Source organism: Telmatherina bonti, assembly GCF_933228915.1.
Source record: "Telmatherina bonti genome assembly, chromosome: 9".
In the NCBI taxonomy this organism is placed as follows: Eukaryota; Metazoa; Chordata; class Actinopteri; order Atheriniformes; family Telmatherinidae; genus Telmatherina; species Telmatherina bonti.
The window spans coordinates 8,918,708-8,934,501 of NC_136627.1; the positions used below are offsets into that span (position 1 = coordinate 8,918,708).

General features: G+C 41.3%; 1 protein-coding gene across 2 annotated transcripts; it reads right to left on the minus strand.

Moving 5' to 3' along the window:
* Window positions 1-2,163: 2,163 nt before the first annotated feature.
* ywhae1 (tyrosine 3-monooxygenase/tryptophan 5-monooxygenase activation protein, epsilon polypeptide 1) lies at window positions 2,164-13,217 on the minus strand. Of its 2 annotated transcripts, XM_079246431.1 has the most exons (7): window positions 12,998-13,217; window positions 11,291-11,490; window positions 10,643-10,749; window positions 7,453-7,659; window positions 7,147-7,283; window positions 5,411-5,458; window positions 2,164-3,270 (listed from the first exon to the last, which is right to left on the minus strand). In XM_079246431.1, exons 1-6 carry the CDS (start codon window positions 13,059-13,061, stop codon window positions 5,451-5,453), a joined length of 723 nt encoding a protein of 240 aa, XP_079102557.1. In that variant the 5' UTR covers window positions 13,062-13,217; the 3' UTR covers window positions 2,164-3,270; window positions 5,411-5,450. The 2 variants fall into 2 exon arrangements, with proteins under 2 accessions (XP_079102557.1, XP_079102556.1); XM_079246430.1 differs by lacking the exon at window positions 5,411-5,458.
* Between the last annotated feature and the right edge of the window lie 2,577 nt (window positions 13,218-15,794).

The window sequence follows — 15,794 nt, forward strand, 5'->3', positions numbered from 1 at the left end:
AAAGGTCCAGACCGGTCCCTAAAGGGCCAGACCGGTCCCTAAAGGTCCAGACCGGTCCCTAAAGGGCCAGACTGGTCCTAAAGGTCCAGACCGGTCCCTAAAGGGCCAGACTGGTCCTAAAGGTCCAGACCGGTCCCTAAAGGTCCAGACCGGTCCGTAAAGGTCCAGATTGGTCCCTAAAGGTCCAGACTGGTCCTAAAGGTCCAGACCGGTCCCTAAAGGGCCAGACCGGTCCCTAAAGGTCCAGACCGGTCCCTAAAGGTTCAGACTGGTCCCTAAAGGTCCTGACTGGTCGTGGAGGATCAAACTGGTCCCTAAAGGTTCAGACTGGTCCCTAAAGGTTCAGACTGGTCCTGGAGGATCAGACTGGTCCCTAAAGGTCCAGACTGGTTGTGGAGGATCAGACCGGTCCCTAAAGGTCCAGACTGGTTGTGGAGGATCAGACTGGTCCCTAAAGGTTCAGACTGGTCTCTAAATGTTCAGACTGGTCCTGGAGGATCAGACTGGTCCCTAAAGGTCCAGACTGGTCTCTAAATGTTCAGACTGGTCTTGGAGGATCAGATTGGTCCCTAAAGGTCCAGACTGGTTGTGGAGGATCAGACCGGTCCCTAAAGGTTCAGACTGGTCTCTAAATGTTCAGACTGGTCCTGGAGTATCAGACTGGTCCCTAAAGGTCCAGACTGGTCATGGAGGATCAGACTGGTCCCTAAAGGTCCAGACTGGTCCCTAAAGGTTCAGACTGGTCCTGGAGGATCAGACTGGTCCCTAAAGGTCCAGACTGGTTGTGGAGGATCAGACCGGTCCCTAAAGGTCCAGACTGGTTGTGGAGGATCAGACTGGTCCCTAAAGGTTCAGACTGGTCTCTAAATGTTCAGACTGGTCCTGGAGGATCAGACTGGTCCCTAAAGGTCCAGACTGGTTGTGGAGGATCAGACCGGTCCCTAAAGGTCCAGACTGGTCCTGGAGCATCAGACTGGTCCCTAAAGGTCCAGACTGGTCCCTAAAGGTTCAGACTGTTCTCTAAATGTTCAGACTGGTCCTGGAGGATCAGACTGGTCCCTAAAGGTCCAGACTGGTCCCTAAAGGTTCAGACAGGTCTCTAAATGTTCAGACTGGTCCCTAAAGGTCCAGACTGGTCCCTAAAGGTTCAGACAGGTCTCTAAATGTTCAGACTGGTCCTGGAGGATCAGACTGGTCCCTAAAGGTTCAGACAGGTCTCTAAATGTTCAGACTGGTCCTGGAGGATCAGACTGGTCCCTAAAGGTTCAGACTGGTCCCTGGAAAGCCAGTTTTGGACACTTGGCCTTAAGTTTGTCTCATCAAATTCAAAGAGGTTCAAACTGTTCTTAGTAAATCTACAAAGGATCTTTAATCAGTGTCATCACTAAATATTAATTCCTACTTTCATTTTCTTCACCGTCTGGTCCAGTTACCTGCAACAGGAGGATGGAGTCCACCCCAGCAGTCACTGGGCGAGAGGTTCACCCGTGGGAAGAAGCAGAGAAGATGCAAACTCCTTGCAGAAAACCCACCATTTGAACCCCCCCCCCCGCCGAGGCTCGAGCCAGTGACCTGCTGTGAGGCTGCAGCGCTAACCACTACCCCTCTGTACAATATTGTATTTATTTTTACACATGTACACATCCAGGTGTATAAATATGAATGTGTTGGATGTAAATAAGATAAGAGGTATAAACTGGAAGTAATGGTGACCATTAAACAGCGGGGAAGGTAGAAGTCAAAAAGCTTGATGTTTAAAACAAAGTCTTTTTGCTCCTCGACAGGAAGGAAGGAGCAGAAACATTCATCCAGCCAAACGTGATTCATTAAAGCTCAACTTCATTTACAGGAAAAGGAAGCAGAAATGTATCGGCGACCGTCCGATGGATCCTGGAGGCTCGGCTCATCCACAGCTCCACCTCCACCAGCAGGCAGGAGGACGAACGTCACTCTGACCGGCTCCTGCCTGCCTGCTTCCAGTCCGACGTGCTCCTCCACTTTCAGCTGCGAGGCTAAATTTAGGTTGGGCCGCGCTGGCTGTCACAGGTGATGTAACAGAGGCACAGAGTGCAACTGGAACTCTGCTTCAACCTTTTACCCCCTCCAACGGGTCACAAATGTCCTGCCGTTTAAAGGAATAAGGAAACAAGTCAGCTCGTCATCTTTTTTTTTTTTTTTAATTTAGATTGTTTAATGTTAATTCCATGCTGTGTTTCAGTAAGAATACAGATTCCCTGTCTGTGGCTCCAGTCAGATATCCAGTAGTACAATCCAGCTCCAAGTTACACATAAAGAAGCAAAACCGGAAGCGCGACGAAGAAAGAACACAAATGCCAACGTAGAGGAGCTTCGGGAAAAGCAGGGGAGACGTGGCAGAAAGCATCCCGTTGGTTTGTCTCATCACCAGCCGTCTTCTTCTGGGGCTCGCTCTCCTCCAAAACGTGAACTCTCCCAAGTTTTATTTTTTAAAATGACAAATCAACAGATAAACTTCAGCCTTCAAAGACTCAGCATGTGTACACGGTTACAGTATGTCAGCACAAAATACAGTCCGAGGACATCTACAAAACAAGACGACAGAATCACTACGGTGGAAAAGTCAAGCACCTCTTTGCCCCACGTGGATATCGAAAATTTTGCCAACTTCTTCTGAAAAACCAAGTTAAAGAAAGGCGGCTGTAGCTCTCAAACCGCCGCCAAAAGGTCAAATAATCTGTTTAACATTTCACTAAAAACAGATTAAATAGCTCCCATAACTAATATTAAACATCAGTAATAAAAGTTAATTTCTGTAATTACATTAAGAAAAAAATCTCAATACATCCAGCAACTGATAAAAATATTGAGGAAAAAAAGCAAAAACAAAAATACAATAATGAAAACAAAGATACATGTTCAGAACCGCTTGTACCAGGACAAAAACAGCAAACAATCCAGGGACCTCCTGCTTCATCGGCGTCTTTCTAACGTCTCAGTTAAGTGGTTTTTCTGACTGATGTACGGGCTAATATAAAAATAAAAAAAGAGGAGAAAAGAAACCGGTTAAACTCGGTGACCCTGCTGGGTCTCAGAGCTGCGGAGGTGCAGAAAAGGAGGGGGGAGGTGGGTGACTTGCCAAAAAAGAAGTGGGGGAGGGAGAGGATGAGGAAGACAAAGGTGGAGGGGTGAGGAGTGTGAGGGGGAGGGTCTCGAGTTGTTGGCTGTTGGTGGCGTCGTCTCACTGGGCCTCATCCTCAACGTCTTGCAGTGCCTCTTTGTTCTGTTCTTCACCTGCAGGACAGAAAGCCGGAGTTAGACATGAAGCCAAGCCGCCATGTCTGACAGAGAGGAAGCAGCAGGGCAGACAGGTGAAGCGGCACCAGGTGGAAACACCTGGAAACACCTGCAGGACCAGATGCCAGGATAATCCCGACTGATCCAGAAGCAGCATCTGAACCGAGTAGCTTAAACTGCACAGTCGACTTTACAGCTCAGGATTTTTCAGGTGGTTTGTTTTTGTTCCTTGAAATAAAAAATCAAACGCATAAAAAGAACACACACTAAAAGGGAAGAAAGCCGCCCCCCCCACATTAAGTGGGAGATGACAACAGCGCTGTAATACTTTAAGACCTGTTATCAGTTTTCTACCTTTCCATGACAGTAATGTCATATCTTTGTTATCATCTTTCCATCACTTGGTGCCAAAAACTGTTTGTATATAAATGAGGGCTGTGACGAAATGCTTTTGTCCCGATTTGATCCGATTCCAAGTTTTTGGGTGCCAATTCAATATCTCACAATTCTACGATATTGTTGATTTTTGTAGATTAAAACAAAAAAATGTTCTAAACTTTTTTTTTGCTCGTCTTGATTTCAATTAAAAAGAAAAACCAACCCAGTACTCAGACCATCATTCTGCTGCTAAAATGCCCAAGAAGACGAGTAAAAAGATTGTTGAAAACAATAACAAAAGGACAAATTTTATAATGGATTTTTTTTTTTTCGAAAGCGATTTTTTTTCCAGCAAAAATATATCAATTTTAAAAATGTGAAGCAAAAAATCCCAATATTCAATTTTTTTATTTGATTTTCCCACCACTAACATAAATAGTTATGAGTTCAGCATCAGTTACCATGGTAATAAGCTCTCGCATTCAAGCACATGGTTACAGTTTTAAGTTGCAATTTCTCCTCCATGATTACGGCACAAATTTAGCGTGATGCTTGAGAAATCCAGAGCATGTAATAAAATGATCAATAACAAGGAAGCAGAGGTACATGTCAGCTCTGGAAGAGGAAGAGGTGCTCCTACGTGGAACCGCCGGCTTCAGGCTTCACACAGACGAAGCACGTGTACAAGTCCAGCTTAAGACCGTCTGTCTCCACAACCAAACTAAATGTATGGAAAGCGCCAATATGACGGCTTTAAAGGCGAGTCAGTTCATATATAGTACAAAAACCTGTGTGTGGTGAATCTTTCCTACATGATGTAAAGCCTGGTTTTGGCACGTTTACCCTTCTGACTTTAGAATTACTTTATAAGAGAAATCTGAATGACTGGTAGCTGTGGAGAACATGTGATCAATCTTTTCTACTTCTAAAATTATGTTTTATTTCCTAACTTGCAAAATTAGTCTCTACTTATAGACCTGATTTGCACCTGTCAGACTTACAAAGCTGGGGATACGAGTCACAAAACTTCTGCTGCTCGTTAAACAATTGTTGTTGAAGAGCAGCAAGCGGCCACTTTATCTTCTAATATTAGTTTCAAAACAAACAAAAAAAACAAACTACCTGAAAAAAACTTCAGCGTATTGCTGCTTTTTTACAAATTAGAAAGGATTTTTTGGTTTAATTGTGTAAGTATCAGTGCAGCCAAGATTAGATTTAATAAAGCAGATTTAGGAGCATCAGAATTAAGTTTTGCATGTATATTTTATATATGTATATATAAACATATTTGCCTAAAATGAGTCTCAGTAAAATATTCACTTCCAATATGAGCGAAAAGTACCAGAAAATAGAAACAATATTCACAGTTTGGGTGAAATTCTGTAAGACACCAATCATACTATAAAATGCAGTAAAACAGAGAAGTGGGAAGAAAAACAGAGACATGCATTTCCACCTGAAGACCCAGACCCAGCTTTCTTCTGAGGTATTAAACATGTTGGACCTGGGGCTGTGTGTGCAGGCAGCCACACATGCTATGAAGTGATGTGAACACACACACACACACACCATACAAACATGAGTCAGTCTGGACTCAACTATGGTTGAAGATCAAAGGTCACAGCGTCCTACAAAAAGTTCAACCACCCAAATCAATGAGTGACAAAGCAACAGGTGAGTGCTCTCCATTATTAATGTGAGCCTGTGCAGACAGGTGAGACACACACACACAGAGCAAGGCATGGTGAGCAACACTTACAAAGTACAGTTAACATGGGAAATGAACAGGTTTGTTTCCTTTAGGACTCTACAGCAGAGGGAATGAGAGAAAGACAAGAGAGGAGATGAGTGTAAAACAGTAGGGATGCTCTGCAAATGCTACATGAATGAAGGAAGAAAAAGACTAAAGAACGGCGGAGTTTATATCAAAACCAGGTTATTTAATATGAATTGACACCTGAATATAGGGCTGGGCGATATGACAGAAAAATCCTGATTTATATCCCCATAATATAAAATAGTTTGTGTAATTTTGTGTCAGTCATCAGTTATGTGTCAGATGTTGCTTGGCAACAGCAGCAGTGATCTCCTTCCATCTGGGGGAACTATCGCCATATGACGTTTCACGGGGAAAAGCCCGTTGCAGCGTTTACATCTGGAGTTTAGTATGAGCTTTCACCACCACTTTGCAGCTTTTTCTCATTGACTTTATTCTGTATTCTTTATCCTGATTCCTGCGCAGGTGATAAAATGAGTTAGTTGTGTCAGGGTCTGTTGTTGGGACAGTGAGTTAGTCTGTTGTCTGTTCCACGTCTGTCTTTTTATATCCAAACTGCATCCATGTGACTGAAATCCTGCCCTGAAACACGTCTGCTACCGTCTTTCTCCACGTTTGTTTATGTATTGCAGCATGCATGCCTTAAAACACATCTTGATATAAAATACTGCAGTAAAGCACCTTATTGTAGCATAAATGATAGAGCCTCATATGAAACAATCAACATTTTCTGTTGTCCAAATGATATATATTGTCACATCGCCCAGCCCTAAGCGTTAGCTACTAATGTGAGAAGAATTCACCTTCTAGATGGTTTACAGGTGCAGGAAAAATCCTGAATTGGACATTTTCTCTGCAACAGGAGCTGATTTTGGATGCAAGTGATTTAAACCTTCAGCCCTGAATGCTGCGATGTTGCTGAGCATCGTTAAGTCACGTGAGAGTCGGGTCACTTGCTGCCAAAAGAGTAAAATAAAACTAGACATCAGCGTTTGATGAATCGAAACTGTATGACTTAAGTGATTTAAATCATTTTTAAACCCAACCCCACTTTCTAGTGGGGAGTGGCAACTCCGGTCCTTGAGGGCCGCAGTCCTACATGTGATGGGAGTTTCCCTGCTGCAACTCAGCTGCTGACTGCAGACCAGTGAAGCTGGATGTCAAGCTCTGCAGCAGTCTGCTAATCAAGTCTGATGTGAGTCAGCTGTGTTGCAGCAGGGAAACACTTGTAGGACTGCGGCCCTCGAGGACCGGAGTTGTCCGCCCCTGTTCTAGACCGACAGCTCTGAGTCTAAATGAGCTTTGGTCCAGAGAAGAAGGCAGCAGCGTTTCTGGATCCTGTACACGCATGACAGAGCTTTAACCTGGTGGATTTAACGTGTTCAGTGATTTCTAGAAGTGTTTCCAGTTTAAACATTATGGAAACGCACGTCTGAGCATGTTGTTTTTATTTACACGGCACCCCAGCTTCTTTTGGGTGATCCCGCACAGCAGAAAGGACATTTCCCTGTCTGCTTCTTCGTGTGTTTGGACACCAAACCACTGTTACAGCAGTTATACAGAAAGTGAGGGGAAAAAAACCTGAAGATCAATCAAGCTGCTCATCGTATTAACACAGATTATACATTTAGAGGGGAAACTAATATTTAAAAGGTTAACAGGATGAGTGAGTTAGTCGATCAGTATTGAGATTTAACTGGACAGAGGCAGCTTCCTACCTTCTCCCTGCATGTCTGAAGTCCATAGTGTCAGGTTGTCACGTAACAACTGCATGATAAGTGTGGAGTCCTTGTAGCTTTCTTCACTCAGCGTGTCCAGTTCTGCGATGGCGTCATCGAACGCAGCCTTTGCCAACCTGAGAAAAACACACTCCAGCTTAAACACCTTAAAACTTCAGTTTAAATTTACAATCTAGGTATAAAAAAGCATCTAAATAGTGTTCACTTGTCCGGCCAATACATCTATTTATGTCATAAACAGACATTCAGGAAAACATATGGACTCGATGCAGAAGAGACGGCAACCTGCAGGCGCGGTCGGGTGAGTTTAGGATCTCGTAGTAGAAGACGGAGAAGTTGAGGGCGAGGCCGAGGCGGATGGGGTGTGTGGGCGGCAGCTCTATCATGGCCAGATCCGTCGCGGTTTTGTAGGCCACCAGACTGTTCTCCGCTGCCTCCTTTCTGTTGTTGCCGGTGGCAAACTCTGCCAGGTACCGATGGTAGTCACCCTTCCTGCAGATCATAACATGAAAGAGAAATAAATGTGACTTTGCAATGTGACATATTTGATATTGGGACTAGTTATAATAAGTACATTAATTGTTTTCTGACACATCCCGTATAAATATAATTAAATTATATACGTTTATATTCACTCATAGAAAAACCATGACTTAAATAAAGATATGCATTTTGTTTCTGCTGAGTTCTGGGTACGGCTTGGTCCCATCTTTGTCCCAGCATACAAGAAGAGAAAGATCTTATAACAGAGCTGTGTCCGTAATGATGATGATAATTAAGCAGGAAGTGAACTAAATGAGCTGTGATGGTAAAACCATAGACTGTATATAAAGAGATGGACGTAGCCTCCGTGACGTCACCCGTAGGTTTCTGAAGAGCTGCACTGAAGCTCGGTGGGCGGTTCCTACCATCGCCATCTTGGCAGGGGCAGACATGTCTTCTCGCCCGGAAAATACAAATATGGGCAAAGAGGTGGAGCTGAGAGGGGGGCTGTGAGAGTCATGGTGGATGATTGACATCGACCGAACTCCGAGCTTTTTGTAGCTAAGAGCTAACCTGGAGATAACAAGAACTAACGGAGGTAAGCGAGCTAAAGCTAAGTCACGTTGTTAACTGGCTAAAAACCGCGGTTGTTCTATGTTCTTCTGACTTAACGCAGGAGATCGGGTACCTGTCAATCAAAAGGACACGCCCCTAAACATGACAAACTGTGAGATCAAATTACTTTTAAACGGGTGAGTTAGAAAAAAAATCCCCCCCCCCCGACAGTTGTCATGAAGATAAACCTGACCTATTAAAACCGAAAATGGATTTTTGAACCAGGCTGTAAACATGTTTATTTCCGCTGTAAACATGTTTATTTCTGCTGTAAAGTTGGTCTTTTTAACATGGGAGTCTATGGGGATTTGCCCTGTTTTGCAGCCCCTAGTGAACTACAGTTTTATGCACTTCTGTATAGGCTTCACTATTAACTGCAAGAGGCTCCATCCATCTTTCATGTACGGTCTATGGTTAAAACCAAATCAACTACGTAGCCATGACGATGTCAGGAAGGCTGCATGAAGTGAAGTCTCATCAGAAGCGAAGCCAGAGGAAGTTAGCGGGCTGCACTGCAGATGGAGCAGAGCCGACTTTACTAAAACGCTTTCAAAGCTTTGGGTTGTTGTTTTTTTTAAGCTCTACTCCTAACTTTTGTGACATTACTCTCCAGCACAGTTTTATGCATTTAAATGGTATTTTGTGGCGTTATCACACTCATGATAATCGCCTGAAACGTATCAATGTGGGGGGTGAACAATGAGAGGACTAGCATTATCTTCCCAAATATTTATTAAGCCTGCACAACAAATAAAAATTAACCTTCATCGTTATATTAGCCTGAGTGTTAAACAGGTTGCAACAACATCCTAAGCTGCATGAAGCGTTGTTCCTTGTCCCATCAAATTAAACATACCACTTCTGGATGCTCCATGTAGACGTCTGGGGCAATACGGTGCATAAAATGAGCAGCTTTGTGGTGAAAAGCAGCAATTAAGAGCGATGAAAATGTGGGATCTGCCGACAGGACAGCGCAGTTGACTGATGGCGGTTTACGGTTACTGATAAGTTATTCTGTTAGACATCAGCACATTAATGCCAAGTCTGCTTCATCTGACAGAAACTGATTTAAAAAACCAAAAATCCACACTACAATAAATAACAGAAATCTCTTTATAAAGTATCAAAGCTTTGTAAAGAAATCGCTTCAAACCCAACTTTTCTATTTTATCTCCAGTCATTTGGCTGTAAGACACGACATGATCTCTTACTGACTGGATCGTTTATTAACAAGAGTTTCTAAAATCCACTGCTAGCTAAAACAAAATCTTGTAGCGTTATCAGAGCACAAACGAACTTCAGCAGTGCCCATAAATAAGTGTTACGTGTTTTTAAATTGCATATCTATCGTCACTGCAACATTCAACATTTATCGCACGTTTTTCCCGACTATGTAGAGCTCTAGTATTTAACGATGCACAAAATATGAAGGCATGATGTAATGTTAAGACAAACCAGCCGACCTAGCTGAAGACAGTCTGATTTCAGTCACTGGCAAATAACTCCTAGTATTTCTTTTTTTTTTTTTTTTTAATATATATATTTATTGTTCGTCAACATGGGTTCAGTTACAGAAACATTTTCTTTTTTGCAGTTTGCACATGCCCTAAGTTGACGGATTGTATATTTACAAAATAATGAAAAAATAAAATAGTCATATGAGAATAATTACAAAATAAAAATTATGTGTGTGTGTATCTATATATATATATATATATATATATACATACATGAAAAGAGGCATGAAGAGAAAAAAAGGAAAATAACCTAAATAAAAAAAATAATAAAAATATGGAATACGTAAATACGCAAAAATAAATAGGAAAAACTACTTATTTTCAGCATTCCTCTCATCAAGAGATATTTGTAGCTCCTTAAAATAATTTAAAAAAAAAAAAAAAAGGGGTCCAGGCCTCTAAGAATTGTTGTGTAGATCTTTTTAAGGTAAATCTGATGTTTTCCAATTTCAGAAAATACATTATCTTTCTAATCCATTTATGTCCTAGTATTTCTAATTATGAATTTACTCCAATACTACTTAAAAAAATAAATAAATAAAAAAAGCAGATAGAAAACTACATGGTGGTTCGGACGGCTTGCTGTCCTTTATTGCTATACATTATTTGAATGCTTTCAGCTTTGCTTTGTTGTCACCTTCCTCGTTCCTTTCACTGAATATTTATGTTTTCTGTTATAAATCTATTGTTAGAAAGTAAAAACTCAATAAAAGACATCCTAAATCAATCAGTTCAGCTTTCCTTTTTGTTTTTCCTCAAATTACGATGGTCATAAAATCGGATTTTCGGCCTATTGTGTGAGCACTGGAAAATATTCATTTATTAATCTAGTCATTAACTTTGGGGCAGGGTTTTCTTACATTTTGTTGTAGAAGACCTTAGACTCTCCCATGACTGCAGAGGGGAGTAGGTGTCTTTCCAGTGCATCCAGAATGTCACCACAGATGGACTTCAGCTCATTTTCAACCTGCAAGACAAACAATTTATTCAGCCACTAAAATACTTTGATTATTTCCCACCGAAGACTGGGCTGCTTTGATTTTTGCTTTGTCACCATATTGAAACTTTATGCTAACAACTTTATGGTGAGTTTTAATATCTTTTACCCACATTTTATATATAAAATAACTTGCTGATTGATCCTGACCAGGAGCTGCAAAAGTTGTATCAAAAAATATATTCCCAAATGGAAATTAGGTGTATTAATCTCTGCATCCCATTAGATCAGCGACTGCCCTCCAGCTGCTTCTCTCATCTCTGACACACTCTGGCCTCTCCCAGAATGATAGCAGCTCTTATTTCCCCTCATAAAAGCAAGGCAGACTGGAGGCAGGACTCGCCGGACTATGACTCAGATGCAGTCTGTCCATGGACCATTTCCATGAGTGTGATGTCACACACACAAAGCAAATCTGAGAAGCTTGAGAATGATAAACATATGCCACAAAGTTTATTACACACACATATACATATTTATTTGTATCATGAAGCTTTTCTGAGTGCTTTACCGTTTGCCTGTATTCCCGGATCATCTTCAGTTTCTCTTCTCCACCCTTGCTCTCTTCCCTCTGTTCAATACTGCTGATTATTCTCCAAGAGGCTCTCCGAGCTCCGATTACATTCTTGTACGCCACCGATAGAAGGTTCCTCTCCTCCACTGTGAGCTCCACATCCATGCCGGCCACTTTCTTCATAGACTCCACCATCTCTGTCCAAGAAACCGAAGTCACCGAGCTTATGAGTGTATTTTACCTTGAACGTAACACTGCATCATGAAAGCAGACTGGGTTTCTGGCTAAAAGAAAAACTGCACAATGACACATTTTTAGAAGTACCAGAACCACTTTCTAATCTATCAATCCCGAAAACAAATTGACAACTATCAGTACACACAGTCAGGTTATAAATGTTTTATCATCACCTGCAGCCTAAAGTAGCTGTTAATGTGTTTTCTGGACTTTTTTTTTTTCTTTGCTGTAAAAGTGCTCTCAACATGTTAATGTGTGCTAACATACATTCCAGCAAGGTTACCATTTAGTGATTAAACCTTAAATCACTCTAAGTACTCTGGGTCCAAATCCCATGAATGAGTCATGGTGCATTCACTTCACGTTACTGGGCAACATATGACCGGTGATGCTCGTCTAAAAACAGCCTCTCCAAGGCCTGTAATGGTATGACAGTGGCAGGAATGTACGAGGGAAGAGGTGGTCATCTTCGCCAATCGATCTGTGCAACCTGCTTGCAGGGGAACACCCCAGCAGCTGCTAGCACACCGCAAGGCTTCCACCAGCCACTGCTTCGCTGTTTTAACTAACAGGAACGCCTTAAACTCGCCAGGTCAACATAACTAAGCTAGAAATGTCCCATTGCATGCTGTTTATGGTTGTTAACTGGAAGATTAGCTCAGGTAGAAAGCTACAGAGCTAGCATGGTGCAGCGGAGCCAAATCCTGACAGCTCACGCTTCACTTGTCCGCCATTTTGTTGTAGCCCCTCCGCTCATGTTAGCAGATTTCCCTCACATCCAGAAGGTTTTAGTCAAGCAAAAATGCCCCAGATACTGGACACTGGCGAAATATTACAATAATAAATCACAACAAACAGTTATATGTGATGTCAACAAATAGTTAGCTAAAAGAAACTGGTGGTAGTAGCTCAGGCTAGCGGCTAAGCTAGCACTAGGCTAACACTGAGCTAGCGGAAAAAAATAAAAATAACAAAAAATAAATAAATAAAAACAAGGAGTAACCAAAAACAACAAAAATAAATAAATAAAGGAAAAAGACAAAACAAAACACTGAGCTAGCGCTGCACCGGTAACGCTAGCACTAGGCTGACACTGAGCTAGCGAAAAAAGAAAAAAAGAAAAAGAAAAAATAACAAAAATAGATTTTAAAAAATACATGAACCACTGAGCTATCAAAAACAAATATAAATATAAATAATAATAATAATAATAATAATAAAAACACTGAGCTAGCGCTGCTCCAGTAACGCTAGCACTAGGCTGACACTGAGCTAGCAATAAAATAAATAAATAAAAAAAGAAAGAAAGAAAGGAAAAGACAAAAACAAAAAACAACAACAACAACAAAAAAAACCCTGAGCTAGCGCTGCTCCTTTGACGCTAGCTTGCTCCCAGTGAGAGGAAAGAGAGCAGACCGGATCGCTGAACACGTCCCACTCCGAGCCGGCCCTCACGGCGTGGCTTACCGTCATATCGCTCTGCCTGCTCGGCAAGTTTCGCCTGATAAACTAGATCTTCTCGTTCGCCCATTGTGTATCAAGATGCAGATACTGCAGCAAACTTGGAAATCAAAGCGACAGATCTGTTGTGGAAAAACGCGGTGGCGTGCCAGGTCTGTCGGCGGTTCCTAGAAACTAAGTGGTCGGTGAGTGAGTGGCGTTCCGCCCAGCCGGCAGCGCTGCGCTGGGATGGCGTCTCATCCGGGTACTGCGCAGCCGATTCACCACAGCGTCTGATACAGTTGTGCTCATATTATTCATAAACTTTCATTAAGTAAACATTAATTTACAACAGTCACTCAAATAACTGGAGACTTAAAAAAGGAACAATAACTTAAAATTTGCAAAAATAAAATTTAGTAATATAAGACACTGTATTTCATTTAATTAAGTTGAAGAAAGACAGATATACAAACAAACAAATTGGTCCTCGACAAATGAGAGCACTTTTCTGTTGAACAGTGGGACAAAATACCTGTCAACAGGTGCAGAAGTCTGACTGAGAAGAACAGAAAACACCTGACTGTAGCGGAAACATCAAAGGATTGTTCTACTAAATATTAGTTTATGAGTGATGTAATATGTAATAAATTATCTTATTTCTTTGCTTTAAAAAAAAAAAAAAAAATTCTATGCAACCAGAATTAGAAAATAATGTAATGAGTTTCATAAATTTTTTATTTGTGATTACTTTAGTCAATTTCAGCTTATGTTACAGGCAGCTGTTTTTTCCTTCTTTAATGAAATAGTATGAATAAATATGAGTACAACTGTACGTTCTTGTCTTCTTTTTGGTTTTTATTGATGGTTTATAAATTCAGGCAAAGTAATCCAATGAACACACTGTAGAACAATAATTGTTTTAAAAAAAAACATCTTTACAATAATAAAAATTAATAATTTGGATACTTATTCCGTGTTTTGTTTGTTGTGGGTAAATTATTTATTAAACATTTTCATCACAGTATTACATTTATTATCTGGACTTTAATTAATTGCCCTGTATTTTATTATTAACTGATCTCCACAAAAATTTTAGTTAAGTCTCCTCATCTATATATGTTATTTCACCTGGTCTGTATAGAGGAGTGAAACTGCCAAAGTAAACAATAAATACAGAAATTTACAAATATATATATGTGTGTGTGTATATATATATATATATATATATATATATATATATATATATATATATAATGTATTATTTTCTAATGTTTCTGTGTTTCCATAAATTGATTTGTTCTACACAAAGAAACTTACCTTGCCTGGAGACAAGATCAATCATCCATTCATTCATTTTCCTAACCGCTTAGTCCAATTCAGGGTTGCGGGGAAGCTGGAGCCTATCCCAGCAGTCTTTGGGCGAAAGGCAGGGTACACCCTGGACAGCTCGCTAGTCCATCGCAGGGCGAGACAACATCAATTTTTTATTATTATGATAAATTTGTGTCTTTAAAGTGGCTCCATGATGCTATGTCTAGTCTTCTGAGCTTTCTACAGTGTTGTAGTGCTGAATACTCATCAGACATGTGAGCGGCCGTATCACATAAACACATGTTTGAGTTTCCCAGCACTTATGTTCGGTTTCCATGGCAACGGAAACGATTGGTTTTAGAGAGTTTTTCTTTACTTATTCTACTTCAAAAGTGGCTGAACAGTGGCCTCACAGCAAGAAGGTTGCTGGTTTGATCCTCGGCTGGGGTGGGGTTTGGACAGTGGCCTCTCCCTCTCAGTTTGCATGTTCTCCCCGTGTACGCGTGGGTTCTCTCGGTTCTCCGGCTTCCTCCCACCATCCAAAGGTTGTTGGTTACTCTAAATTGCCTGTAGGTTTGAGTGTGAGTAGCTGTTTGCCCCTGCGATGGACTGGTGACCTGTCCAGGGTGTACCCTGCATTTCGCAGACTGCTGGGATAGGCTCCAGCTTCCCCACAACCCTTCATCGGACTAAGCGGTTAGGAAAATTAATGAATGAACACTTTAGTGACGTCCAGGGGTAGGGACTTAGCGATTGGTCATCTTCTCTAGGTTATGTTACGAGAGCCACGCCCAGCTTCACTGCTCAGTTTCACTATTCCTAGCAGTTGACCAATCAGACGTAACCTGCAGGTAGGACAGAGGGCGGAGCTTTCTCTGTTCGCTTGTTTCTGGCAGAGGCTGATCTGAGAGGATCGATATAAGATGAATGAAGGGGTTTGTGGAAAAATGCTTAATTATTTATTGCCCTTCTGGACTTGCATATTAAAATAAATTAGACTGACATGTTCATCATATGGACACTTTGACATCTCTTTCAGCAGATCTCCCTTGATAAAAGTTCACTAATCTCAACCTCCAAGACGATGGCTGCCCTTCATGGTTCTGTGCTCTATCCAGGCCCCCCAGTTTGGGAATCACAGGTCTAATGTGACCAGTTATCACAGCAGTGCATGAGTGCGTTTTAGAGAGAGAAACAAAATAAATCTCCTTTCTCAGCGTAGGACCCCCGTCTGGCCCTCTCCATGTATAAAAGCTGACTCTCCACAAAGGGATCCAGTGAGCTGAAGGAACAACCAGGACTGCACTGGTCTCTATCAGGACATCTACACTGGATGTACAGTTGTGCTCATATGTATTCATACCGTTTCATTAAAGAAAACATGAATTTACAACAGTCACTCAAATAACTGGAGACTTAAAGGAACAATAACTAAAAATTTGCAAAAATATAATTTAGTAATATAAGACACTGTTTTTTCATTTAATTGAGTTGAAGAAAGAAAAAAAAA